Source organism: Haliotis rufescens, unplaced genomic scaffold, assembly GCF_023055435.1.
Source record: "Haliotis rufescens isolate VD_foot unplaced genomic scaffold, xgHalRufe1.0.p SCAF_17, whole genome shotgun sequence".
Classification (NCBI taxonomy): domain Eukaryota; kingdom Metazoa; phylum Mollusca; class Gastropoda; order Lepetellida; family Haliotidae; genus Haliotis; species Haliotis rufescens.
In genome coordinates, this window is record NW_025963857.1 from 2252333 (window position 1) to 2280028 (window position 27696).

Consider the following 27696-nt stretch of genomic DNA (forward strand, 5'->3'; position numbering starts at 1 on the left):
TTTTAGTACTTATTTGAATGTATAAATATTCACCGCTTATCTTCGAGTTTCAGTTGGTAGCCTCTGAATGATACGGAAAGGAGACACTCCTTAAGGTAAGGTACAATAACTCGTTACATATTGCTTGTTTAATAATTTTGGAAATGTGTATGCATATATTCGAAGATATATCGAATTACACAGTTTTCGTTGCTTCCAGTTTCCAATCATGCTGCTTCTGTCTGTTGCCCTGCTGACACTGGTGTTGCACGCGCGCAGCGTTGGCGCCGAAGGCGAGTATTCCTAGATAGTATGTCATTATGATGTTCACCTATTATAAATTCGAGGATCCAAATGAAACCATTTATGAATTTGAAATTAGGAGAGTGCAGCAATCGCATGTGTCTTGGTTCATTTCAAACTGTCGAAATACAGTAACTTGTAGTAAGGAGGATAGAACGTTTAGCCACGTGGATATTTACAGTGATTGTGGGCAAAGTGTAATTGGTGCTTTAACCCTAACTAATAAACGTGGTGTGCCTGGGCTGGTCGAGGTGGACTGATTGATTAGTCGTCTTAAAGTCTTCTTTTCTCAATGCCCTTAGCCCCAGCATACAAAGTTTGGATTCGTCGAAAAAGTAGCAATTTTGTCATGTAGGTGAATTGATATTATTTCATTATAGTTACAAAATAATATTGCCAGAAATGATTAAAAATTACCAATGGCCAGGATTGGTCCCAAGAAACTTAGCTAACAAATCAGGGTGCCGTTGTATAAAGTGAACTTAGCGATAAGATAAGGGACGTGAGGTGAAATGGGGTTAAGATCATTGCACTTATGAAGCTACTTCCATGCACGTATGTGTGCGTGGTTAATATGAGTTAATAGTGCAAACCCACTGAGATTTCGTGCCGCAGTTTAACACGAATGCCCCACTCGGACACATTTTACTGACTTTGAGCCGACCAGTCCTGTATTCAACTCGAGCGCCAATTATACCCGCAAAACGGTCTGTGAGCAATCATCCAAGATTCGAACTGGTGCCTGGGCAACACAATTCATTGCCATCACGCTTCTTCCAATGATTCCCCTCTTACTCCATACTTGAACGTATACTCTTAAAGCCAACTCGCCTTTGTGCTATCGACCAAAAATCGAACTGGATTCGTCGGGCCGACATCAATATAATTCATTTGTATAGACACTGGTCTCTTTCACCTCCAAAACTCCCATTTCTACGACAACATCTGCCCTCGGCTTTTCGTCTTGTCAGTCAATTATACACTTCATAAAACTCCCTGTCACATAAAAAACCGTTTATATAAACGAACATTTACAAGGGCTTTCTTGTGAATTAATCTTGTATTTTGATTATGGATGGGGCCGTTATATACTGCCGAAATAATTACTCTGGCTGTCAGAGTGGGTTAAAATGGACGAGTGATTGAGTGAGTGAGTGTGTGGGTGAGTATGGTTTTACGACGCTTTTAGCAATATTCCAGCAATATCACGGCGGGGGACACCAGAAATGGGCTTCACACATTGTACCCATGTCGGAAATCGAACCCGGGTCTTCGGCGTGACGAGCGAACGCTTTAACCACTAGGCTACCCGACCGCCCCTTAAAATGGACGAAGGCATTCAAGGGGCTTTCTAACAATCTAAAATAATGTCGATTTTGATTATGCCGTTATATCGGTTTTTTTAATAGTCCTATTCACCCGTTGCCTGTTGACAATCTGATAATATTAACATGGGTTTACTGGCGATTTTGTCATTCTGATAATTGATATTGTAACGGGGTGATTTCTAAATGTAAGCGCAAATATTACCAACAAATCAGTTCGAGTGAACTAAATTCTGAAATCAGTAAATGACCACACAGAATCAATGAATACTGGAAAAATGAACAATATATATTGAAACACAGTCTTAAGTTTACAATCACGAAAAGCGACATAACGGGTCACTTGTTCAGCAGATAAGTAAAAAATCAGATCGTAAAACGTCCCGATTCGCGTTCGTGTCACTATTAGATACACCCGGGTTTCTGGAAACCGTTTAATCCCGAAACTTCTTAAACGATTAAACCTCCCATTATTATTTACAACAACCCTTGGCAACTCATAGTTACTCCTTCTTTGGTCATCTTCCCGAGGCAAGAGAGTTAACTGACTATAAAAGTCCAGTTTCCACCCTTGCCGAAATAGGCTGGTATTATGGAGTTACATTTTGGCTGGACTAACGAGTCTATGCATAGTCAAAAATTGAAATCGAAATCCGGTTCGTAAACTGTCGTGCACATTTCGGTCGATTGCAGGATTTTCAAAGCATGTGCACCCACCGCCAACTCGTTGTCAGCAGATATTTTCCAAATCTTTTCGTGTTTTTAATCAAGGTGTTCACATGATTTGATGCATTTCGCGATGTAAGATCCGTTTTATCACAATATAGATCTTGATTATCGATCAGATCGTTTTGACTGGGCGCCAGCATTTTGTGTGAAGCAAACGCAAGTGATACGAGAGATGGAATCTGATTGGTCCATAGTAGCTGCAGAGGCTACGAGGGGTGTCCCATAAGTTTCCGGCCTCCATAAGTAATTTGCGATTAATATAAAAATTGTTGTACTTATTTTTCAACATTATCTCCCTTGACCTCAATGCACTTGTTTCACCGTTTCTCCAGCATATTTAACCCGTCAGAAAACCACTGTTTGTCACGTGACCCTAAAAACTCCACTACAGCAGTGATGATCTCCTCATTTGTCCCAAATCTTCGGCCCCTGAGTACAGTAAAGATTTGAGTTGAGGGAAGAGGAAGAAGTCAGAGAGGGCCAGATCTGGAGAATAGGCTGGTGAGGCAGGATCTTGAAGCCACATTCATGTGCAGCGCTCACTGCTACTTGGGCGGTGTGAACTGGTGCGTTGTCCTGGAGGAGCCAGACACCTCGGCTTAGTTTACCTCTGCGCTTTGCTTTGATTTCATTACGCAATCTGCGCAATTCATCTGCATAATAAGCACCGGTAATGGTGGAACCCTTCTGTAGATAAATTATCATGATTACGCCCGTGGAGTCTAGAAAACGGAGGCCATGACCTTGCCACTGGACGATGTGCTTTTGAACTTTTTGGGTGTTGGTGACGTCACATGCTTCCATTGCATGCTCCACTGCATGACTTTTTGTCTCTGGGTCAAAATGATGAACCCAGGTTTCATCCTGAGTAACAATATGAGCCATGAAAGCACGTGGATCTCTCCGAAAATCTTCCAGAAGCTGTTGACTAATCATGACCCTCTGACGTTTTTGTTCTTCAGTCAACATTCTGGACACCCAACGGGCAGACACCTTGTTCATGTGTAAATGTTCATGGATTATTCGTTCCACTGATGTTTTACTCATGTCATGTGCAGTAGCTAACTGTCTAACAGTTACTCGTCTGTCCTGCATTATTGTAGAACAAGAACAGCTGCAACTTCATCTTGGGTAGTCACTTCACAAGGGCGACCAGACCGTGGTTCGTCTTTAGTGCTGCGTCTTCCCCTTGTAAATTCAGCACACCACTGTTTGACCGTACTATACGAAGGAGCATTGTCACCTAATGTTTGTACCATGTCATCATGAATTTGCTTTGGCGTTAACATTTTTAAATGTAGATACTTAATAACGACTCTACATTCGGTCTTCTCCATTCTTTCCAAATGTGAGGGGGTCATGCTGTTTGATAGCAATTTATAGGAACTTGTAGCACGTGAGATTCATGTTTTGCATGTCATCCACGTGCAGAGATACTGTTCTAGCAACAGGTGCAGTTTGGTTGAGTTTGGGCTATCCGTTCATGTTGAGGCCGGAAACTTATGGGACACCCCTCGTAAGTAAGAAGGGACAAAACTGGTAATAGCCACTGGTTGCGCTACGATCGAGCCCAGTAATTCCAGCCTAGTTCGGCAATGGTGGAAACTGGACTTTTATAGTCAGTTAACTCTCTTGCCTTAGGAAGATGTCTTTGATGGGCATTTAGAAGTTGGAGTACTAAGTAAGGATAAGAATTTATGGATGAACAACTTTTTCATTACAATTTAAGAGCGACGTTACGATGAAGGTTCTAATACCGTTATCAAGCAAGTGACTTACTTACTTACTTATATTAGAGATTTTACGTGCACTTTCCGACTCCAGCGTATTTCACACACGGGCCCGGCCATTTAATGTGTATCCGAGAAGAGAAAAGTTGTTTGGCAACCCAGTTTTAGTGGTTGCTTATACAGAATTTTGAGATTTGGAATAAATGCCGAGAGGGTTTGGGACAACTGAGGGAGCTTGGTATGGTAGTATGTTTGTTTGTTTATGTTATTTGGATTTGGTAGTTTATTGGGTTTTTTAATGCGATTTATTCGTCCTGTTTTGATTAAGAATACTCCTAAGGCTTTGAATTGTTCTAGTTTATCTTGTGGGTTTAGGATTGCTTCTAGAGTAAGAGCCTTATTTAGATTGAGGGTGGTTTGTAGTGTAGTTCGGTGTGTTAGGTAGTGGGTGCAGTGTATGATTGCGTGTTCTGGTGTTTCTAGTTGTTTGCAGTGTGGGCAGTTTCCTGTTGCGTGGTTTTTTTTTAATTTTGTGGTGGTTATTTAGGTTGGTGTGTCCTGTTTGGAGTTTAGTGATTATTCTCTCGATTTCTTTGGACGGATGTAGAATTTTTGGTTTGGTTAGGGTTTTTTTGAGAACTTTTTTGATTTGGCTATTTGAGTTTAGATATAAGTTATGCCATTTTTTGGTGATTTTCTGCTTGCTGACACTTTTAATTTCTGATTTTGAGATTGGTAAGTTTAAGCTTATTTCTGGGATTTTAAGGGATAGTTTAGCTGCTTTATCGGCGTTTTCAATGCCGTATATTCCTACGTGGGCGGGGATCCGAAGTGATTTACAGAGTGTGGTTACTTACTTACTTACTTTGGAGATTTAACGTGCGCTTTCCGACTGATGCGTATTTCGCACACGGGCCCGGCCAGGCCATTTAATGTGTTTCCGAAAGGGGCGAAAGTGGTCTGTGCAACCCAAGAGGGGGGTTTTAGGGGTTGCTTATATAGAATTTGGGAATTTTGAGATTTGTAATAGATGCCGATGGGATTGGGGAGGAGAACTAAGGGAGCTGGGTATGGTGGATGTTTGTTTGTTTATGTGATTTTGATTTGGTAGGTTATTGTGTTTTTAGATGCGTTTTATTAGTTCCGTTTTTATTAAGAATACGCCTAAGGCCTTGAAGTTTTCTAGTTTATTTTGTGGGTTTAGTATTGCTTCTAGAGTTAGAGCCTTGTTTAGATTGAGGGTGGTTTGTAATGCGGTTCGATGTGTTAGGTAATGTGTACAGTGGATGAGTGCGTGTTCTGGGGTTTCTGGTTGTTTGCAGTGTGGGCAGTTACCTGTAGTGTGTTTTTAAAATCTTTTTAGGTGGTTATTTAGGTTGGTGTGTCCTGTTTGGAGTTTAGTGATTACTCTGTCGATTTTTTTGGATGAATGGAGAATTTTTGGTTTGGTTAGTGGTTTGCTGAGAACTTTTTTGATTTGGCTATTTGAGTTTAGATATAGGTTATGCCATTTTTTTGTGATTTTTTGCTTGTTTACACTTTTAATTTCTGATTTTGAGATGGGTAAGTTTAAGCTTATTTCTGGGATTTTGAGGGATAGTTTAGCTGCTTTATCGGCGTTTTCACTACCGTATATTCCTACGTGGGCGGGTATCCTCAAGAAGGTTATTTGTTTGCCTGCCTTAGTTAGGTCGTTGGAAATTTTAAGTATTTGATTTATTAATTTAGGTCGGTTTTTGGTATTTTTATTTTGGAGGGCTTGCAGTCCACTTAGGGAGTCGGTAAGTATTAGGATTTTTTGTTTGTTTTTTGGATTCTTGATTATGGAGGGCTGAGGCCATGCCCATTAGTTCTGCCGTGAATATTGATTGGTTGTTTGGGAGTCGGAAGGATTGTGTGGTTTTTGTTGGTTGTGTGGTATGGACTCCGAAACCTGTGTGTTTGGAGGTCGGATCTGAGGATCCGTCCGTGTAAATGTGACACCAATTGGGCCAATTTTTGTGTATGTATGCTAGTGTGGTAGTTTTAGCTATGTTTGGGTCGGTTTGTTTATTTATTTGGCTAGCTGGTGTTGTGTCTATTTTGGGTATTTTAAGTTTAGGGGTGAAGATATTTGATTGTTTGCAGTTTTGTTTAAGATTTTTAATTTGGTGTTCATTTAGGTAGTTTGTTATTCTTTGGGATATTGGGGTAAGTAAGGGGTGTTTACGAGCTAGAGCTTGGTTTTTGGGGCTGATATTTTGGTTTATTAAGTTTTGGATGAGAGGGTTTGATTTGGACGCGGCCCAGAAATTTAAGCTTAGCTGTTCCCTGCGTAGACTTAGTGGCATTTCTCCTGTTAAGGCCTGAAGTGAGGTGTAGGAGGTGCCATGTTGGGTGCGTGTAATTAGTTTGAGAGCCTGATATTGTATTGAGTCAAGTTTTTTAGATAGAGAGTTGTTTAGGGTGTTGTATATGGCGCAGCCGTAGTCTAGTTTTGATCTAATTAGTGATATGTAGAGAGAGAGGAGGGTATCTTTGGATGCTCCCCAGTTAGAGCCAGTTAGGCATCTTAGGGTGTTTAGGTCTTTACTGCATTTAGTTGTTAGGTTTTGGATGTGAGCATCCCAGGTGAGATGTTCATCGAAAATAAGTCCTAAGAATTTGGTTTGTTTTTGAAATTTGATTGTTTGATTGTTTAGCTGGAGGATTGGGGAGGCGGGTTTCATGTCTTTATGTTTGAATACTATTCCTCTTGTTTTTTCTGAGTTAAGGGAGAAGCCCAATTTGTCAGCCCATTGTTGTATTTTATTAAGAGATTTTTGGAGTAAATTTTGGACCATGTTCATGCTTTTACTGCGAATCCAGATGGCTCGATCATCCGCGAATTTTGATGTGTTTACTTTAGGGGATAGGCCCTCGAATAGATCGTTTATCATTATATTGAAGAGGGTGGGGCTGAGGATACTGCCCTGTGGAGTTCCATTTTCTAGGGGACATTGGTCCGATAGAGTTTGGTCTATACCCACGGTTATTTTACGATTGTTTAGGAAGTCCTGGATGTAGTTTATTATCTGACCTTTGAGTCCTATTTTTTAAATTTTTTTGTATTAGCCCATCGTACCATACCATGTCGAAAGCTTTAGAGAAGTCTAAGAAGATGCCTGTGGTATATTGTTTATTTAGTTGTCCTGTCTTAATATCTTGTTCTAGTCGGGCGAGGTTATCTAGGGTTGAGCGGCCAGGAGTGAAACCGCTTTGATCTGGGTTTATGATGTTATTTTGGGTTAAGTAATGTTGTAATCTATTTTTAGCCATTGATTCCATTACTTTACATAAGTTTAAAGTTAGGGATATTGGTCTATGTGAGTTAGCTTGATTAGCTGGTTTATTAGGTTTAGGGATTGGTATGACTAGGGCCTGTTTCCAGGGAGTAGGAACCTGTCCGTTTAGGTAGATGAGATTGTATAGTTTGAGTAGTGCCTGGAGTAGTTTTAGGGGGAGTTTTTTAATTATTTGGTAAGAATCCTGGGGCTGTGCCCTTTTTCCTGTTTTGGATTACGTAGAGGAGCTCCTCCATTGTGTAGGGTTGATTTATTTCTAGATTGTTATTGTTTGGTTCTTTTGTGGGTTTGTTTTCTGTTTTTAGTTTATCTTGGAATTTTTTACTGAAGTTGGTGTTACTGCTAACGGCCGAAACGTGGTTGGCGAGATTATTTGCTTTTTGGGCGGGGTTGGTTGAGTTGTCAATGTTAGGGTTTTTTTTATGTCGTTTTAAGCCTCTGATGGCGTGGATTTTGCGCCAGACCATTCTGGCATCTGTACGGTTATTTATACCTTCGCAGAATTTTTTCCAGTCTCTACTTTTGGCTATTTGGACTAGTTTTTGAACCTGGTGGTTTAGTTCGTGGGCTATGTTTAAATATTTGTAGTCGCGTTTTGCTTTATTGAAGGCTGATTTACGTTTTCGTCTAGTCTGTTCTATTTCCTCATTCCACCATGGTACCGTCGGTTTGCCTGTCTTAGATGTTTTGAAGGGGATGGAGGTTTTGGCTGCGTTTATTATATAGTCTGTTAGGTTTTTACAATAGGTTTCTGGATCATTATTTTCTATTTCGTTTAAGTTAGCTTCGTTGCAGATATCTTGGAATTGGTCCCAGTTAGCTTTATTGTAATGGAATTTTGGTTCTTGGTTTTCTGTTTGGATTGGTACGTTTGTATTTCCTATGGTTATGTTTATAGGGAAGTGGTCACTACCTAGCGGGACGTCGTGCACTTCCCATTGAGTACTTTGGGCTAGATCTGCGGTGCATATGGTTAGGTCGATAGCCGACATTTTTTGGTTTATCTTATCGTACCTCGTGGGTTGGTTGCTATTAAGGAGTACTAGGTCGTTTGTTTCTATCCATTCGGAGATTAATTTGCCATGATTATCTATTTTATCATCTATGCTCCATGTAGGATGGTGAGCGTTAAAGTCTCCTAGGAATATAGTAGATTTATCGCTTATTTTGAGTAGTTTGTTTAGATCCTCAGGTTGGACTTTTTGTTCCGCCCAGTGGTAAATATTTATGATGTTTATGTTTCGGTTATTTAATGTGATTTTAATGCCGTTGGCTTCTAGGTTTTGCGTGTCTATTTTTGTTTCTTCGTAATTTATATCTTCCCTGATAAATATGATTAGTCCTCCTGCGGCTCTTCTTGTTTTCGGTTTAACTCTGTCAGTTCTAACTGAGTTGTAGTTAGGTAGTGTGAATTTGGATTTTTTTGAGAATTTGGTTTCCTGTATACAAGCAATGTGAGGGCCTTTATTTAGTTTAAATTTAGTTTTTAGTTCATGGCCGTGGGAGGTGAGTCCGTTGGCGTTCCACTGAAAAATATTTAGTCCTTCGAATATTGGGTTCGGGTGATTGGTGATTTAGGTTTTAGTTTTTATTTTATTCGGTGAGTTCTTTTAGATGGAGGTTAAAGAGGAAGAAGGGAAGATCGGTTAATTTTAGATTGAAAGCTACTTTGTAGAAGGATTTCATGCTAGCTTTTGGTGAGTTTTGACTATGCATGTATGCTAGGAGTAAGGTGAGGTTATTTAGGTTTTGGGTGTTGGCTGGATGGGGAGTTTGGTTTGTTTTAGTTGGAGTAGTGTCTATTGTTTCCTCAGTAGTGGAGAAATCTTCGTCATCGGTTAGATTAGGTTTAGCTGATTGACTTTCCAGGGGGGAGGCATGTGATGAGGAGGATTGTGTAGGTGTTTGTGGGACGGGTGTAGCTGATGATTTCTTAGTGTTTGTGTTTTGTTGTTGTGCTTGCTTGTGGGAGAGTGTTGTTACCATATGGGCTGTAGGGTGCTTGGATGAGGGTCGTGTTGTGGTGGTCATTTTGAGGTTTGTTTTGCTTGCGGGGGTTGATGTTTTGGCTATGTGAGATGTGGGAGGGTTCGTGGCTGGTTGAGTGGCTGCTTGTATGTGTGAGGTGGGTGCGGTTTCTCGGTAGGGGGCCCAGACAGAGCTGTCGGTTATGGGTGTGGTGTTTGCTTGTGGGATGGTGTTTGGGTGTGGTGTAGGGAGGAGTGGTTTAGATGCAGGTGTACCAAATTTTCGTGTTTGGATTTTAGCCGTGTCTATGTTTATGTGTTTGTTGGCCTGCTGGGTGAGTGTGTGTCTGTATGGGCATTGGTTTGAGAGTGAAGTGTGTTGGGTGGATTTGCAGTGGATGCACCAGGGTGTGCATGTGCCTGGGCAGTCTGTTTGTGCGCATTTTTTTACATTTAGTTTTACGGTATGTGCATTGGGAGGCAGTGTGGTTGTATTTGAGGCACTTTGTACATTGCTTAACCTGCTTTATATAGGGTTTGACTTCTTAGTTGGTGTGGGCTCCGAAGGCTATGTGTTTGGGGGCTTCAGGGAATTTAGCGGTCTTTTTTAAGTTGATTATGACAATGGAGGTTGGGACCGTTTTTCCGTTTCTAGTTGAGGTTATTCTACGCGTGCTGGTGATTAGGGGTTGAGGGTTTTGGTCTTGGTTTATGTTAGCTTCTAGAGAGTATAATTGTAAGTCCTCAGTTGGTTCCCTTGGGTTAACCCTAATTACGCCTCGTGTATATTGTTGCCAATTAGGTGTTTGTTTGATTACTGTGACGTGGAATATTTGAGTTATTTTATTTGCTGCGTTGTAAGATTCTCGGTTAGGGAAGATTATCTGGTATCCTTTGTTGGCTTTTTTAATATTGTTGTAATTTATTTTTTTCTCTTTTAAACCAAAGTCCTATTTTATCTGCCGAAAGTTCTAGCTAGAGAGTGGTGCCTGAGCCTGCTGAGAAGAAGTAGAGGGCGAAGGTGGTGAGGAAGGCGGCCGGGGAGAGTGTGGGCGATGGAGGTGGAGTGGATGTGTCGAGTTTGCGTTTTTTGGTGTTTTGAGGTGGCGAGTTAGCTGGTTTGGTGGGGGTGGTGTGTGTCGTGTTTTCGCCATACTCGGTCGGGACCATGTTTTCGAGTGACCTCCCGGAAGTGTTGTGCGCTTCCGCAGGCGTGGGTGAGTAAGGAGCTGGCATGTCTGCGAGTGTGGCGTTGCGGGTGTCAGTCATGTTGTTTTGGTGTTGTGTTGGAGAGTTGGAGAGCGTGTGTTGTGGTGAGTGGTGGTGGAGTGGGAGTGGTGTTTTGGGGAGGTGAGTTGGTTTGTTGTCAGAGAGTGGTACTTACTTACTTACTTACTTTGGAGATTTAACGTGCGCTTTCCGACTGATTCGTATTTCGCACACGGGCCCGGCCAGGCCATTTAATGTGTTTCCGAAAGGGGCGAAGGTGGTCTGTGCAACCCAAGAGGGGGGTTTTAGGGGTTGCTTATATAGAATTTGGGAATTTTGAGATTTGGAATAGATGCCGATGGGATTGGGGAGGAGAACTAAGGGAGCTGGGTATGGTGGATGTTTGTTTGTTTATGTGATTTTGATTTGGTAGGTTATTGTGTTTTTAGATGCGTTTTATTAGTTCCGTTTTTATTAAGAATACGCCTAAGGCCTTGAAGTTTTCTAGTTTATTTTGTGGGTTTAGTATTGCTTCTAGAGTTAGAGCCTTGTTTAGATTGAGGGTGGTTTGTAATGCGGTTCGATGTGTTAGGTAGTGTGTCTAGTGGATGAGTGCGTGTTCTGGGGTTTCTGGTTGTTTGCAGTGTGGGCAGTTACCTGAAGTGTGTTTTTTAAATTTTTTTAGGTGGTTATTTAGGTTGGTGTGTCCTGTTTGGAGTTTAGTGATTACTCTGTTGATTTTTTTGGATGGATGGAGAATTTTTGGTTTGGTTAGTGGTTTGCTGAGCACTTTTTTGATTTGGCTATTTGAGTTTAGATATAGGTTATGCCATTTTTTGTGATTTTTTGCTTGTTTACACTTTTAATTTCTGATTTTGAGATAGGTAAGTTTAAGCTTATTTCTGGGATTTTGAGGGATAGTTTAGCTGCTTTATCGGCGTTTTCATTACCGTATATTCCTACGTGGGCGGGTATCCACAAGAAGGTTATTTGTTTGCCTACCTTAGTTAGGTCGTTGGAGCTTTTAAGTATTTGATTTATTAATTTAGGTCGGTTTTTGGTATTTTTATTTTGGAGGGCTTGCAGTCCACTTAGGGAGTCGGTAAGTATTAGGATTTTTTTGTGTTTTTTGGATTCTTGATTATGGAGGGCTGAGGCCATGCCCATTAGTTCTGCCGTGAATATTGATTGGTTGTTTGGGAGTCGGAAGGATTGTGTGGTTTTAGTTGGTTGTGTGGTATGGACTCCGAAACCTGTGTGTTTGGAGGTCGGATCTGAGGATCCGTCCGTGTAAATGTGACACCAATTTGGCCAATTTTCGTGTATGTATGCTAGTGTGGTAGTTTTAGCTATGTTTGGGTCGGTTTGTTTATTTATTTGGCTAGCTAGTGTTGTGTCTATTTTGGGTATTTTAAGTTTAGGGGTGAAGATATTTGATTGTTTGCAGTTTTGTTTAAGATTTTTAATTTGGTGTTCATTTAGGTAGTTTGTTATTCTTTGGGATATTGGGGTAAGTAAGGGGTGTTTACGAGCTAGAGCTTGGTTTTTGGGGCTGATGTTTTGGTTTATTAAGTTTTGGATGAGAGGGTTTGATTGGGACGCGGCCCAGAAATTTAAGCTTAGCTGTTCCCTGCGTAGATTTAGTGGCATTTCTCCTGTTAAGGCCTGAAGTGAGGTGTAGGAGGTGCCATGTTGGGTGCGTGTAATTAGTTTGAGAGCCTGATATTGTATTGAGTCAAGTTTTTTAGATAGAGAGTTGTTTAGGGTGTTGTATATAGCGCAGCCGTAGTCTAGTTTTGATCTAATTAGTGATATGTAGAGAGAGAGGAGGGTATCTTTGGATGCTCCCCAGTTAGAGCCAGTTAGGCATCTTAGGGTGTTTAGGTCTTTACTGCATTTAGTTGTTAGGTTTTGGATGTGAGCATCCCAGGTGAGATGTTAGATCACAGAGAGTGGTTGGCAAGTACATATACAAGTAGGGGGCAATGTTTATACAGTAGAGTAGATATTGTTATACTGGAGTAGAGAAGCCTGTTATGTACACACAAGGGTAGTGATGACACTCATAGGTGAAGTCAGTGTCATAAACAAAGGATGAAGCCAGTAATATAAACAACGGGATTTTGGTTGATTGGGGTCTTTGATGAGTTGATGGTACGCCGGGGGTATGTAATAGCCTTGGTCACGATTGATTGACGGCTGGAGTCTTTTGATGTTGATGGCTTCTTGTAGTTTCCTGATCTTTGAGGTTGGTGGTGAGGGTTGTGACTCTCTCCCACTGGATGCTGTGGCTTGTGTTGTCATGGATGTGGTCTTCTAGAGCTGATTTAGCGTCATCTTTGGAGACTGAGCTTTGATGTTCTTTTATTCGGGTTTTTGAGGGGCCTAGATCACTTGCTTGATAACGGTGATTGAACCTACACCGAAACGTCGCTCTTAAATTGTAATAAAGAAGTTGTTCATCCATAAATTCCTATCCTTACTCATATTTACTCGCCGATGTCTGCCGCCAAACATGGTAACACTCGACATTGTACCAGCGCTTCAATCATTTCCTGTCGCAATCTCTACTGTCACACAACAATATCGATGTTATATCGGCTTTGGCTGGCGTGTAGGTGAAGATTTTAAATTTGGATTCGTGTTTAGCATGAAGATAAACTGAAACGGAGCCCAGCGCTTTCCTGTATTGTGATCTATCAACGGCCATCGAATAAACTAGGAAAGCAGTGGGCTCCAACAAATTTAACTTTACAAGAATAATCAATTACAAATTAACGCTAGCTTGGTATGTGAACATAATAAAATCAACTTGCAATTCTTTTTGTTTTATTTAAACAAAAACGAAAACAAATGACAATAAAGGTTGTAAACGAGATAATTACCATTATCTCTGATGAGAAATGATTGCCGCATGTATTTACGATTGATACCATGTGTAACCGTAGTACTGATACTTTTTAACAAACTGACTACTCATTATTGCAGAAGAAAATGAGTACATAGGTGATCGGGCACCGATACCATGCATTGAACCCATGAACTCGAGTCTTGCGGTAATGTAGCTTATTTGTTAATTATACTTAAAAGGTGCAACATGTCAATATAAAAAGGTGCAACATGTCAATATAAAAAGGTGTAACCTTGCCAATATAAAAAGGTGAAACCATGTCAATATAAAAAGGTGCAACATGTCAATATAATAAGGTGCAACCATGTCAATATAATTAGGTAAGGAAGAAATGTGAATACGTTATACTAATCATGATTCATAACCCAAATAGTATAATTGAAATAATAGCCTTTATCATTAATGCCCAAAATGATTCCCACAAAACCATATGCTATAGCGAACTGAAAGATCATAAGTTTCGAAAATCTAAACGTGCAAGCATGTGTCAACTTGGTGGTGTTTGATATCATGATTGTAAACGAAAATCCCAAAGTGTGAGATGAATAATCATATTTGTTCTTAGTTCCATGTAACTGGGGGGCACGGGTGGCCCAGTCGTCTAAGGCGCCGCGATTCGCTGTGCAGAGTTGCGTCCCTTGGGCACGCCAGAAACCTATGATTGTGGGTTCGCATCCCGGTTCGCCCCAATTATGTTTCTAGGTTTGTCAGCACCATGCTCGTGGGTTTCACCAAAGTGGTAAACGTCTGAGACCTGCATCACATCGGGCTTTCCTCCCACACTAAGCTGACACGCCGCGATATAACTGGAATACTGTTAAAAGCGGCGTTAAACCCAACTCACTCACTCACTCACTCCATGTAATGAAAACAAGTTTAAATCATAAGAACCGACATCAGGTAATTGATAAGAGTATACACCTAAAATAACACGAACATGATATACATTATTATGATATAGTGAGTGGGTTTCTCGTCAGGATAAAGACAACGGATAAAAATGATGTCCGTTGGGATCATATGCGGATAGATATGCAAAAATCAAAGGTCAAGTAGGGACTACTTTCGTTGTTTATAAACAAACATGGCGTCGCCCTTGTCATTCGACTACCGAGTCAGAATTAACCATCGGGAATCTGGAGAAACTACTCGAAAAATTATTATAAGTCTAATATACTGAAAATAAGTGAAACTGCGAAGTAACTAAGGCATTTAAAAAGTTTTTCGCAACTTTGTAGATATAAATTATGAAACAATTTAGCCGAGCGGGATCACTTTCCATATCTGTGCTTGAAGACCTCTGCGGCTTGAAACCTTTTCCAGAGAACATAAGTCTTTCACGAATTTATAAGTCAACGAGTTATAGAATCACTGGTTGATCCGTTGATGTTTGACTCTTTGGTCAGTTTGAGTCGGATTCGGATGTTGATAAGGTCGATGAGTTCATCCATCTATGATTGTCGGTTCATCTTCTGTATATGCACATCTTGTGTTTTGATGAATATGATTTCATCGCTGGTCCATGTACCTCAATATTTTACTCTCCATCTCTAGCTGTGACAGGGACCCTTGATCTGGATTTACTCAAATCGTAGTAGATGTATATTTTCACTTCGTATGACTTAAGCTTGGATGGTTGCTTGATGAATTCCTTCTTGTATCGGTAAGACACGAACTGGACTAGTGTTGGCCCCATTCAGAGTAGTAAACCGGACTCCTTTCTATACGCTCAGGTCAAGTGTCACCCCCATTTTTTCAGCGATGTCAAGCACGAGGGAATCTGTGTTCTCAGCGTCCAGAAATGGGATGCCAAAGATGCGGACATTATTGCGTTTGCTATATTGTCTCATCTTATCAATCACTATATCGTTTAATCTCAGCTTCAGATTCAATTCGGAGATGGCGTGTTCGTTCGCTTTAATATCGGACTGACACTCTTATATTTTCTTTGGCTCCTGATCACATTTGATGTCAACTTTTTGATAATCAGCTTAGCAGGTAAATACTGAATTTGCGGCGATTAAGTCTGATTTAACTGACATTGTTTGACTTGGCGATACTGATGAGTTATGTGTCACAATATCGGACTCGTACAATGACCAATAACGTATATGTACGTGAGGTCGATATAGTTCCAAGTTCAGGGGAACTGTCGTGTTGTAAAATTAATGTTTAAATTCTATATTGAAATAAGATTTTGATGGAAGCTTCAAGGTTATAAATCAGATAATCAACTGTCACCATATATGTGATACAAATATAGTTGAAAGTCTATTCAAACAAACCAGTCAACATGACTGATGGTTTAAACATATAACTATTTCATCACATACATGTACATGTCGAATGAAATGAAGGTTGGTAACAAGCAACAATGCTTCTATTAATACCGCCTCCGATGATAACATATCCACATATCCAGTTTTAATACATAAATGAAAAATATATACAAAATACAAATATCATGTAACCATATTACAGAATGGTATAAATAATGTACAGCTCATGTACAACCAACAAAGTTTGTATTACGATGAAATACTTAGTCACAGATTACTTCCGTAAACACTTTCTCAGTTAACAATGTTATAGAACACTGTATAATGGCTAACCGAGTTCATATCTTTTAGATTTAGTTAGAAACATATTCAAACGGATTCAATGATGTTATTTGTAGTCAGCTTGTTCAGCTTTGGGTTATCATTAAGAACTGTTCGTAAGTTATATCCACGTGGTAAAAATACACACCGTGCCTTATATTCGCAGCATCTTCTATATGGTGACCCGTTAACAATCTGATCTAGCTGATAAATGTCTGTTAACCTTGTCAGCGTTTAAATCACTACATCCAAGCCTGAGGCGACACTGAATAACTGGGCACATTCGAGTAACACTTTTCAGATCGTGAATGTCGGAAACTAATGGGTCTGATATCAAAGTCTTAAATTCATTTAGAAATGGAGAATGTCTATATTCCACTGGTTGCGAATGTCAAATCTTGACCGTCTCGGGAAAAAGAATTTAGCATAGTTATATGTTCTGCAATTAATGGTTTGCAAACCATTACAGTTTCTGAGACTCTCAATACTAATATAAGACACATACTGTCCTTGGTATTATCTCCGAAAGATATTCTGGTGCAAGATGATTGTACATATACAAATGATAAACCCCCACGTGAAACAGACACAACACTACATAAAACATTCATCAATCAACTCGAGCTCACTAACCTAGAAAAAAGCAACAATATCAAACAACTATATACAACAAAACTGACCAAAACATACACATATATACACTGATGCTTCACAAACAAACAACAACATAATAGGGCTAGGCATACAAGTCACTCAACCAGAACCAATTACCACAAACTTCCACTATACCAACTATACATACACCAACTCAGCTTAACTACTAGCCATACAATGCGCTTACCATCAAATTAAACTATCCAATAAAAAAAATATTTTAATCATTTCAGACTCTTCAGGCTCAATAAAACAAATTCAAAACAAAAACTCAAAAACGCGTCCTGACATCATAAATAGCATTATAGACAAGCCAAACAGCAGCCAAACTCGCAACTACACATCCACCCCCATATCACTTATTAGGAAAAGCATAAAAAAAATCAAAAGTTCCAAATTAATATTCAAAACTGTAAATCCACATGGATAAAGTCCCTATTTACTAAACCAGTCATAAAATGACGCAATTTTGCAAAGTCTATACTTTCGGATAAAATCATAAATAGAATATTCAGCGGCCAAATTAACCTAACTGAAAAACTTCGTAATCAAAACAGACACCCACACCCATTACTCCAGAAAACCTAAACCACATATTCAACCTCTGCCCCCAATCCAAACAACAACAAATAGAGCTAGACAACTACCTTCCCCCACAATACAAAAACACTATTAGTCTACTACTACAACCTTACAAAGATACAGCCATATACTCACATACAGCAAAGTTTTTAAAAACAAAAACTCTTCAGACACCAGTCCCAACAAATTGTCAGGAACAAGCACTAACTTTTAATCCACATCTTTCAAATTTTTAAGCGCGGATTGTCTTCTCAGACGTCCGCGCGAAAAATTCGACCATATGCAAACAACTGTCCAGCCACTCCTTCAAGTTCAAGGCCCTAACTGTCAGCTTCCACTCACCACCACCATGCGCCTGACCCCCCACACTAAGCCCAATGTTTATTAGAGTAGGTTACCTAGCTTATCCCCCCCTAAACACCTTATATACTAAATAAAGACATTAGCCTAACTGATCTAATGTTATTATCAGTAACACTATACTCTTTTTACATATGCTTTTTATGTTATAGAATGGGCCCCTCAACAGCTCTCCACTGTCTTATCCCACTCAGCCCTCATCACTAGTTTCCTTTTTACCTTTACACCAGCCGATTACCTATTATTCCCAACTATTTTTTTATATACTTAAACCGGCTGCTCGGCTGCGACAAAGCCAACGTCTGAAGCGGTCGTAAAATCACTTAATATCTTATCTGATAGTTGATTAGTCAAGTTATAGTCGGGAACATCCAAATCCAGCGAAAATGGGCAGCAGATGGTCAACTTGCAGAGACTGAAAGCATAGTCAAGCGTAGTCGTCTTGAACATGTTCCTGGCAACCCCGGTGATAATGTAGCAATTCCCATCCCGCTTGTCGATCTCTTTGCTTGGCATTATAATCATTAAATATCTTTTCTGCACTTGTTGCAATTGTCAGTGTGTGTGCGTGTTTGAGTGACACTCGCCCAGCGCACACGTCCTCCCAAGCTCTCCAAACCTCCAAGCTGATAATGAGAGACCTCTCAAAGTCACTCCCGAGGAAGCCTGGAGCCCTTGCTGGCTTACCGGGTTGGGGACTATTCCCTCAGGACATCCTACAAGTCCAGTACCTCCATCCTCTATTTTACATTATATTCATTGCTACCAAACAACATAAGCATGTAATGAAATAATTTCTAGCATAATCAATATCATGACAAATAAAGCGACAAAACCCTTTCCATATCCAATAGAAATCCCTGCATAAAGCAGAGTCGATTGCACAATTCCGACTCTATCCTGAGCATATGTTTATGAATCACTATCAAATAGTAATGATACAAGGCGTTCGCGAAAAGGTAAGCGTATCCTGTCATACTGGTGGCACCCATCACAAACACATGTAAAGGCAAGTCAATTGTTCACCTGAAAAACAACAAAATGGGAACATATCGTACAAGTCAAAATAGGGAATTGCATCGGACATAATTCTTTTTCCACATGTCTACCATAAAACTTGTTGGAAGCTTTACTGAGGCCTTGAATGTTGTAACCTTGATCAAGCAGCTTCTGAGCACGAGTTGAATGACGCTCTTTGAAATCTTGGAAGAAAGAATATGCTCGATTGTATCTCAAAAGTTGCGAAATGTAAACACCAAAGGCTGGAACTGCTGGTATATTGCTCGGCATAAAGGGAAGGTGACTATTAGAAGGTGAAGTTATCTCTTTGTCACACAGCCTTGTGGAGAGTGTTTTGTCACTCTGAATATTTATGCATAGATCTAAATATGAAACAGACGAGGCGGTCCCACTGGTTTTCTTTATTTCTAGTTCAGGTGGGTAAATCAGTGGAAGGGAATTGGATATTTGATGGTTTTAAAACAACCTGAAGCCAAAGTGAAACTTCTTAATCAAATTACCTTGTTTTGACTTTACCAATCCCAGCAGATACTCCGATTCATGTGCAGTAAAAACCCAGATCAACAAGAAGGGGAGCACAATTGGTGCCCATGGGGATGCCTACTTCTTGCCTAAATGTCTTCCCCCCACCTTTTACGTAGATGAGGAAGTCCAGCATTTCACATATTGTTTTCTTCAGATGGTGTTTGCTTTCATTTTTCACAAATGTCCTGAATCTCTGAATATAGATACTTAACTGTATCTTTGTTCACCGCGTTTTGTAAGAAATGCCCTAAGGATCAAGGAATGAAGTTTTTCTTTAAGTTTGTCATGTGGGATAGTGTTGTGCAAAGTAGAAAAATCAAATATTTTTACAAAATTCAACTAGAGATTTTGAGAACCCACATGGCATTAATTCCGCTTGTCTCAAATACTTTCTGTGAATATAAAGTGAAGTGAACATCAACATAACAGAAAGAGAAAATTTAAACTAACACAAATCTAAAAGTCGCAAAATATTATTACTTTATTAATTCTCAGTTCTAGGTTCTTAATTGAAGTGTATTGTAGGCCATAGGCCAATGATACAAACGGAAAATGTACAGTGGAAGTTCGAGGATCACATTTATGTATTTAACAATGATTGTCTAAGATACATGGCTTAACAATAAACAAAGACAGACTTTGTACAGTTGCTCGATGGACAGATGACACTAAAATGTTGAACTTTTGCCTTGTTGGAAATTCTCAATATTTTCGTGGAATAAATTTTGCCCTCTGAATCTGGTAACATTTGCATATAAGATTAAACTGGTTCTCATCTTTAACATAATTGTATTTACATGCTTTGCAAACTCGTTCCACTCTAGGTTCCAATTTGTGTCTTCCAGATTCGATCCGAAGATGATGGGAACTACACCGTAATCTAGACAGAGCATGTCTAAATTTCTCTTGTGGTAACATAGTAATAGGTATTTCCAGGCCAAACGTTTGCTTATACAACGAATAGATATATGATTTTGAGCTTTCTGAAAGAGTTGCATGCCAGTCTGGTTCAAATGAAGGTTTTAATCTACATTAAATTCATTTATAAACAGGGGTATATTCGTAATGCATTGGTGCTCCCACGGCCAAAACCTGTTAGCTGAATAATACTTCAAATTTTTGAAGCCCAGTTAATATTACCATTTTGGAGCGGCTGAAGGTGCAAGTTATAATTCTTTTGACATATCGTGAGTCTGGCATTTTCAAAATATAACAGCTCCATACACATAAATATCCAGCGGATAACGCCCGCATTCACCTCTCACAACACTTTATTAATTGTATTTTGACATTCGTCATTTGTGATGGAATGTAAGCTATGTAAATCATTACACTGGAGAATTAAAGAGAATATGAAGCAACTAAGCGGTGTCTTATTATCAAACGTGAAAAACCAATGTTTCGCCTTCATTTAAGCTGTTTTCCTAACATCAAGGCCAGAAAATTCTAAATTGCTCTTACATTTAGTATACTCTGTATTGCAAAAGTTCCGATTTCTTTGAGCTATTCAACTTTGAAAATACCAAAAGATGTTTTTCAAGTAAACGAAGGATTATATTTAGCCCATGTTTCATGACAATAACTAAGTAAATACTATTTGGTATTCGTTCGAAAATGAGCAACGTTCAACTTTCGGCCGACTAGAATGTCAAGCTGACCTACCATGCCCGATCTGGGACAACGCATGATCACGGATCGTGTCGATTCTTGGTTAAAAAAATATGACGGGTTATCTTGGCATAAACTCAGTTGGTTGGTAGCTTGAACTATCCGGATTTTCACACTTGTACCTCTTGACGAAAACTTTAGAATTCTGCCTTTGTAGGAAGTCGCTTGCTACCATCGGTATTTACACGGTTGATAGTCTTTAAAATACTTCTTTGTCGCCCTTCAGGTTTTTTTGGAATTAAATGAAATATGTATCTTATGGCCGTCGCTTGCGCGGAACAAACCAGCAAACAGCATATCCCCAAGGTGACCCACAAAAACAACTCGTTTCATACATTGACGGCATCACATCTTTAACTTGTAGCTGCAATACACTTTTTTGACGTCAGGTTGATAAGAGGCGTTTCGTAAACAAATCAAAACATTGGAATATTACCGGGATCTTCTAAATCAGCATGGAACAAACCTGTACTTGTCGTTGGAGACTTTTGTGGTGAAATGTTTTAACTTGACCTCCATGTTCTGTACATAGCCCTCCTCCTGCTACAGAGGTACAAATATGAAGTCACCTGAGGGACGGGCGTTATGGAATTCAGTCTTGTCGTCTTCTGAAACTGTGACTTGTCACATTCAGTAATATAAATACGATTCACTTTTGAAACTAACAACCATGACAAACATGAAAGTTTGATTCTCTTTAATTTTGATCTGCAGATCTGATTTTCTTCGCATTCGTTCCGGAAGTCATCTCTGAGGGACAGCCCAACAACTGTATAACACTGGTACGGTTTGGTACCGCTAATGGAAGCATCACAGTTAACTACACCATCAGTGGAATTGGGATGACATCCCCTGATGATTTTATGGCAGAGAATAACTCAACTGTTTTTCCTAATGATACGACATCGCTGAAAATCCCAATTGTTTTGAACGACAACTCCGTAAGTACCGTCTGACAGATTACTTATCTTGAAATATCGGGGTGTTTTCACGTTTAATTGAATTCAATTAAAAAAATAAACCCTTGATAAGTATTGCGAATCGCACGCAAGTTGTGTACACTGAATGTAAGTTACATCTGTGACAATTGATCCCGGAACCGCAGCGTGAAGAGCGATTTGGGCTTGCTCACCGTACACAGGAATGATAAGATGGAATCCGACTAATTCTTGATGTTTCATATGACGCAGTGGCACGCAGAACGGTCATGACGATGTACCAGCATGTTTTTGTATTGTCGTTTGGCAGGACATTCATATATTGTCTATTTAACCTGAAATCATAACTATTGCATTCATCATTCAAGGTCTGTGACAGTAGTCGATTGATAGTGGTAACGATCACAGGCATCGATAAAGGACCTGTACCAGATTCTAACGTGAGGCAATTCATCGTGATTGATGACGATGGGGGTGAGTTTACAAGAAATGCTATACGCAAACTTGTATGTATGTATATATGTATGTATGTATGTATGTATGTATATATGTATGTATGTATGTATGTATGTATGTATGTATGTATGTATGTATATATGTATGTATGTATGTATGTATGTATGTATGTATGTATGTATGTATGTATGTATGTATGTATGTATGTATGTATGTATGTTTGTTTGAATGTATGTATGTATGTATGTATGTATGTATGTATGTATGTATGTATGTATGTATGTATGTATGTATGTATGTATGTATGTATTATAAGATATGTATTTCATATAGAAATTTGCATGTAAATTCGTTGTGAAATACTATTCAGAGAAGTTATCGACTATGACGGTTACGAGCGTTAACCACTAGATTACTCCATGGAGTCTTTAAATATATTTGTAAGGGGACACGACCCTTGTCTTCTTAAAGTGTTGCATTTGCCTCACTGGAACATGTACTGTATTCGCATCATATGTTTATTTACTTCAGAATGGACCGCTTGGGACACATCGGAGGGACCTTGTAACTGTGACACGGACTTGCGAGAGAGGGTTAGGAATCGAACGTGCAACGACAAGGGAATTGCCGGGCGAACGTGCGACGGATCTAGCTTCATAAACGATACTGTATCCTGTGCTGGCGATCCTGCTTGCACAAGTACAAAAACACATTCATATTTCAATTGTCTAATGACCTATTGATCCCTGTATATCGACCTGGAAATCATATTGTATTCGGAAGCTCAGATCTGAGATAATATATATTGTCAATGCTGGAGAATAACCAGTCTAGATTATCAATCATTGTTCAACTACATCCTAACATCATAGCTTTGAACCTTATCATGCAGTGAGTGAGTTTGATGTAATGGATCTGTCAGCATCAGTTACAAGTTATAGCACGGCGTTTCTGTTTATTGAGGGAGAAAGGTGAAAGTGATGCTATCCTTTGGATGAAACCTTCTGATCCGGCTATCATACTTTGGATGGATTTTGAGACCCGTCTAGCAGGTGCTTGCATGCTTAGGGAGGCATGATTAAATTTGACTTGTTAAATGTTTAAGTTAAGTTCGCGAACTTCAAGGGGAAGTAATACAATGCAAGTCATTGTAAGTACTAACCCAATCTAGTTTATTGTATTTAGCGTAATTGTTGCTGTGTATAATACGTGTTTGTGTCTCTAGTCATGTGTTGAACATTGTTTCCAGCTACAACTACACAGATGCCAAACACGACAACCCCTTGGACAGCCTGGTCAGCACCGTGGACAGCCTGGTCAGCACCGTGGACAGCCTGGTCAGAACCACGGAGATGGCGCTCACCACCACGGAGATGGTGGTCTGCTCCGTGGAGACGGTTTCGTGGCTGGAGAGGCTGGAGAGGCTGGAGAGGCTGGTCGGCACCACACCCTTCGACAGGTTGGTAGGAAGTAAGATTAACATATTTTTGTTTACGATACGCACTAACGAAGTAGGCAAAAACGAACAATCGGCTAAAACAAAGCTATATCCCATCTCCAGGATCGGGAATTAACACCTGCCCTCCACACCCCTGTCACGTTTTTTGGGCATGGTAGGATCCAATGATTGTTGGTGTGTCGGCACCTAACCAATTCGTCTCGAACTTCCATTTATGGCAGTGATGAGGTCATCTTTGTCGCCTTATCACTTTCCACAAAGGTGTTCTTTCAGTTCAGGAAATAGGTGGAAATCACATGGTGCCAAGCCTGGGGAGTATGGAGGGTGAGGAAGCTCTTAGAAACCACATTGTCGCACAGCAGCCTTTGCAAGTCGAGAGGTGTGAGAAGAGGAATTGTCATGAAGGAGAAGAACTCCAGCAGTCTGCCTTCTTTGATAGAACCTCTTAGGCAATGAAGTAAATCAGCATAGTTGGAACCAGTAATCGTCTTTTGACTTTCTAAGTAATCAACAAGGATCGCACCCTTTGCATCCCATAATACAGTGTCCATGACTTTCTTCACTGATCTTGAAGACTTGAATTGGAAGAATTGGAGAAGTGGAATGTTGCCATTCTACAGATTGACGTTTTGACTGTTTCATCACCCGTTACTAATTTCTTTTTTAATTTCACGAAATCCTCCTCAATTAGCTCTACATTTCCTCTGGCAGTGTCAGTGTTTCCTTAAGATCAGAATTTAGAAACTTTGGCAACCAACGAGCAGATATCGTATTCATCTGTAAATATTCATGAATAATAGTTTGAATGGATCCATGACTTAGACATTTGTCTACCTCAAGTTCAGCAATGGTAATACGTTTATCGACAGTACAAGTTTTTCTATCTATCGGAAATTTATCTTTCTTCATTATAAATGTAAAACCATCCCCTGTTTGCAAAATCTTAAAAATATATATACAAAGGAACACAAAAATATTTGATGTCAATAATATTCTTCATGATACATTTGGATATTTGTAAAAATTTGAAGGTCAAATGTAACGAAACAAGCGGTCTACTCATACACAATTGTCTTCATCAGATTGTTGCCAAATTGCTGAAATTGTTTACTTTTTAAGACATTGGCTGACATTGCGGTAATTTTTAAAACGGACAAATTGTGAACAGGGTTTTTTAGGTTTCACTTTTCATATATCCCCGATATCATATATGTCGGGCCTTGCTACTTGCAAGGATGATGCCAAATATATAAATAAAAGGAACATGGCCCTTCTCATAATCATAAGAAATATCTGCCAAAATTAGAGTAGGTTGTACAATTTGAGACTTTATTATAAGTATGTATTGATGAATCACTATAAAATACCCGATGTTCGCGAAAAGGTGAGTGTATCCTGTGTTACCGATGGCATGCATCACAAACAGATGCAATGGCAGGTCAAGTATGCACCTGAATAATAAAGAGAACGCTACAAAGTCAAAATAAGGAATCATATCAGACATTATTTCTGTCTTATGAACAAAAGTCATTTGACTTCAATATTTCACGACGGACAGTGATTAACTATGATGACTTGATTAACTATACTTGAGAACGGCATCGTCGCTTAGAAATTACGGAATCACTGAATTAGGTCTTGCTTTTATTCTATGTGATTACAATTGAGGAAATAGTCGTGAACGTAATAAATGTCCTGAATAGGCTGCATGTTTGTGAAATGTCATTGTCTTTGAATTTGCTCTAGATCCTACCAACTGGTCAGAGTGGGGACCTGACGGGCTATGTTCAGCAACCTGCGACGGCCTCCAAAGAGAGTTAAGAACAAGGACTTGCAACAGCCCCGGGGCTGCCCTTAACGAGACAAGGTCTGTCCGTTGTTCCCCTCCATGCCCATGGACAACCGGTTAACACAGGTATGAATTTGTCTTAATCTCGAAACGTCTGGTCTGCACAGATATTCTAAGTTTTGTTAGGATCAAGTTTTGATGATATCAGCATATCATCCAACAAATAGAGATTGAAATATCCAGGCACACAATGATTGGATAACTCAATTTCATGATGAACGGATAGAGGCATGTAGTCATGGGCATGCAGTCATGCTTCAAAACCTGTGATATGATGTATCGTGACAGAATCGTTGCATATCTTTATCACAATAACATTTGCCTCTGAGGATTGAAACAACTGTAATCACTTATGCCTACACAGCATCAAAGACGTCGTTTGATGACCGACGAAATAGGCAGATGCATAGGCATGCTTGAAACTGGGTCAAAACAACGTCACGTTGCTGGGTACAGAATCAGACGTTTGGATCAACTACCCAGTGACATGCAGATGGTCCTCATTGCAGCAAGACGTCATCACTTAGTGACTGCCACTACACTAAGAAATGACCTACGGAACGCCAGTTTCTACTCAGACAATGCATAATCTGAGGCTGGTATCCGGTCACAGAGGAGATGAATTCGCATCCCACTAACATGCAGGCACGTTTGGATTTGGCTGAAGATCACATCAGTTGGACAGACCATGACTGGGCTCCACGACTTGTCACTGATAAGTGTGACGTAGACAAGGAGAAAGATTTCAGGAGTCCAACGTAGTAGAACGTTGGGGGGTCTCAAGAATGATTTGGGTAGAGATATTGTGTACCTGAAAATGCACGGGAACATATGGTATAAGTCAAAATAGCGAATTGAATTTTAATGCGAATTGATTTTAAATATGCCCTCCACATGTCTGCCATAAAACATTTTTAAAACATTATTGAGACCTTGTTGCCTGAATAACCTAAATGAAGGTTATAACAAAGGTATGGCTATAGGGCTTTAATAACAATAGGCAAATTCCAATTAGCATGCCATTGGGATGATGCCAGCAGATCCGACGTCGGTTTTGAAACCCAAACTAGCTAATCCTGTGAAGCGAATTTGGGAACACCAAACCACTTGACCACCTGTGTCTATGCACACGTGCTTCGTTTCTCACACTTTACCATTGTTGAACTTCTTTCATGATTTTAACGTCTTTAGGACCTGTATCTTGTGTTTTTAGATCCCATTTCTTTGTTTTGTAGATATTGGCCAACCATTTTGATATCAACATGAGCATTTCTTGTTCATTAAAATTTGCATGTTTAAACATTTATTTGCATGTTTTTTTCTATTCACACACACGATTAAGTTATTTGCTAGGAAGACTAAATGCACACAATTTCATATGCATTGAAGAACTGTCAATGTCAATTTAATCCGTGGTCATCACTCGTACAGGCGAGGCTTTATGTATACATGTATATCATTTACTTTATATTTAGAATATAACCTTCGTTTCTCTGGGTGTCTGTTGAATTTGTAACTCATAATCTCAAAAAGGTTAAGGTGGTTTAGAAAAATCGACTGAACCGTGAACACGAGACAACATATTGAGACCATTCAGAAAAGAACTTTAGTTCTGTGGTTTATATTTGCATGAATTTCTCTCTGCCCTCTTCAATTACACAGAAGGTGATATATTTGCCATGTGTGTTAATATCAAAGCATTAAGTATTAAAAGGTCAACACTGTGAAATATGAGAATTTGTTTGCGAACACGGTCGAAGGGTGGAGTCAAATCAAAATTCAAAATTCAAATAGCAGCAACAAGACAAAAGAATAAATTTCATAATAAACTACGTGGCTCCAGAATATAATGTGGGTAAAGGGCAAATGAAGGCCAAATGTAACACAACAAGCGCTCTACTAACACAAAACAACTTCAAGTGGTCATATTGAGTGCACTACATATTTTCCTTACACTTCAACATTGTTGAACTTTTTCATGTTTTAAACGTCTTTATGACCTGTGTCGTGTGTTTTATAGTTCCCGTTTCTTCGTTTTTCAGATCTTGGCAAACCACGTGGACACCAATTTGAACATTTCTAGTTCATTAAAATATGCATGTGAAAACA

General features: G+C 39.6%; 1 protein-coding gene across 1 annotated transcript; it reads left to right on the forward strand.

Annotated features, from left to right (window-relative positions):
- LOC124147854 lies at positions 1-27696 on the forward strand. Its single transcript, XM_046518860.2, has 8 exons — positions 1-95; positions 200-272; positions 21600-21826; positions 22192-22297; positions 22811-22978; positions 23529-23738; positions 25485-25653; positions 27630-27696. The coding sequence occupies exons 2-7, from the start codon at positions 209-211 to the stop codon at positions 25646-25648; spliced, it is 939 nt and encodes a 312-aa protein (XP_046374816.2). The 5' UTR covers positions 1-95; positions 200-208; the 3' UTR covers positions 25649-25653; positions 27630-27696.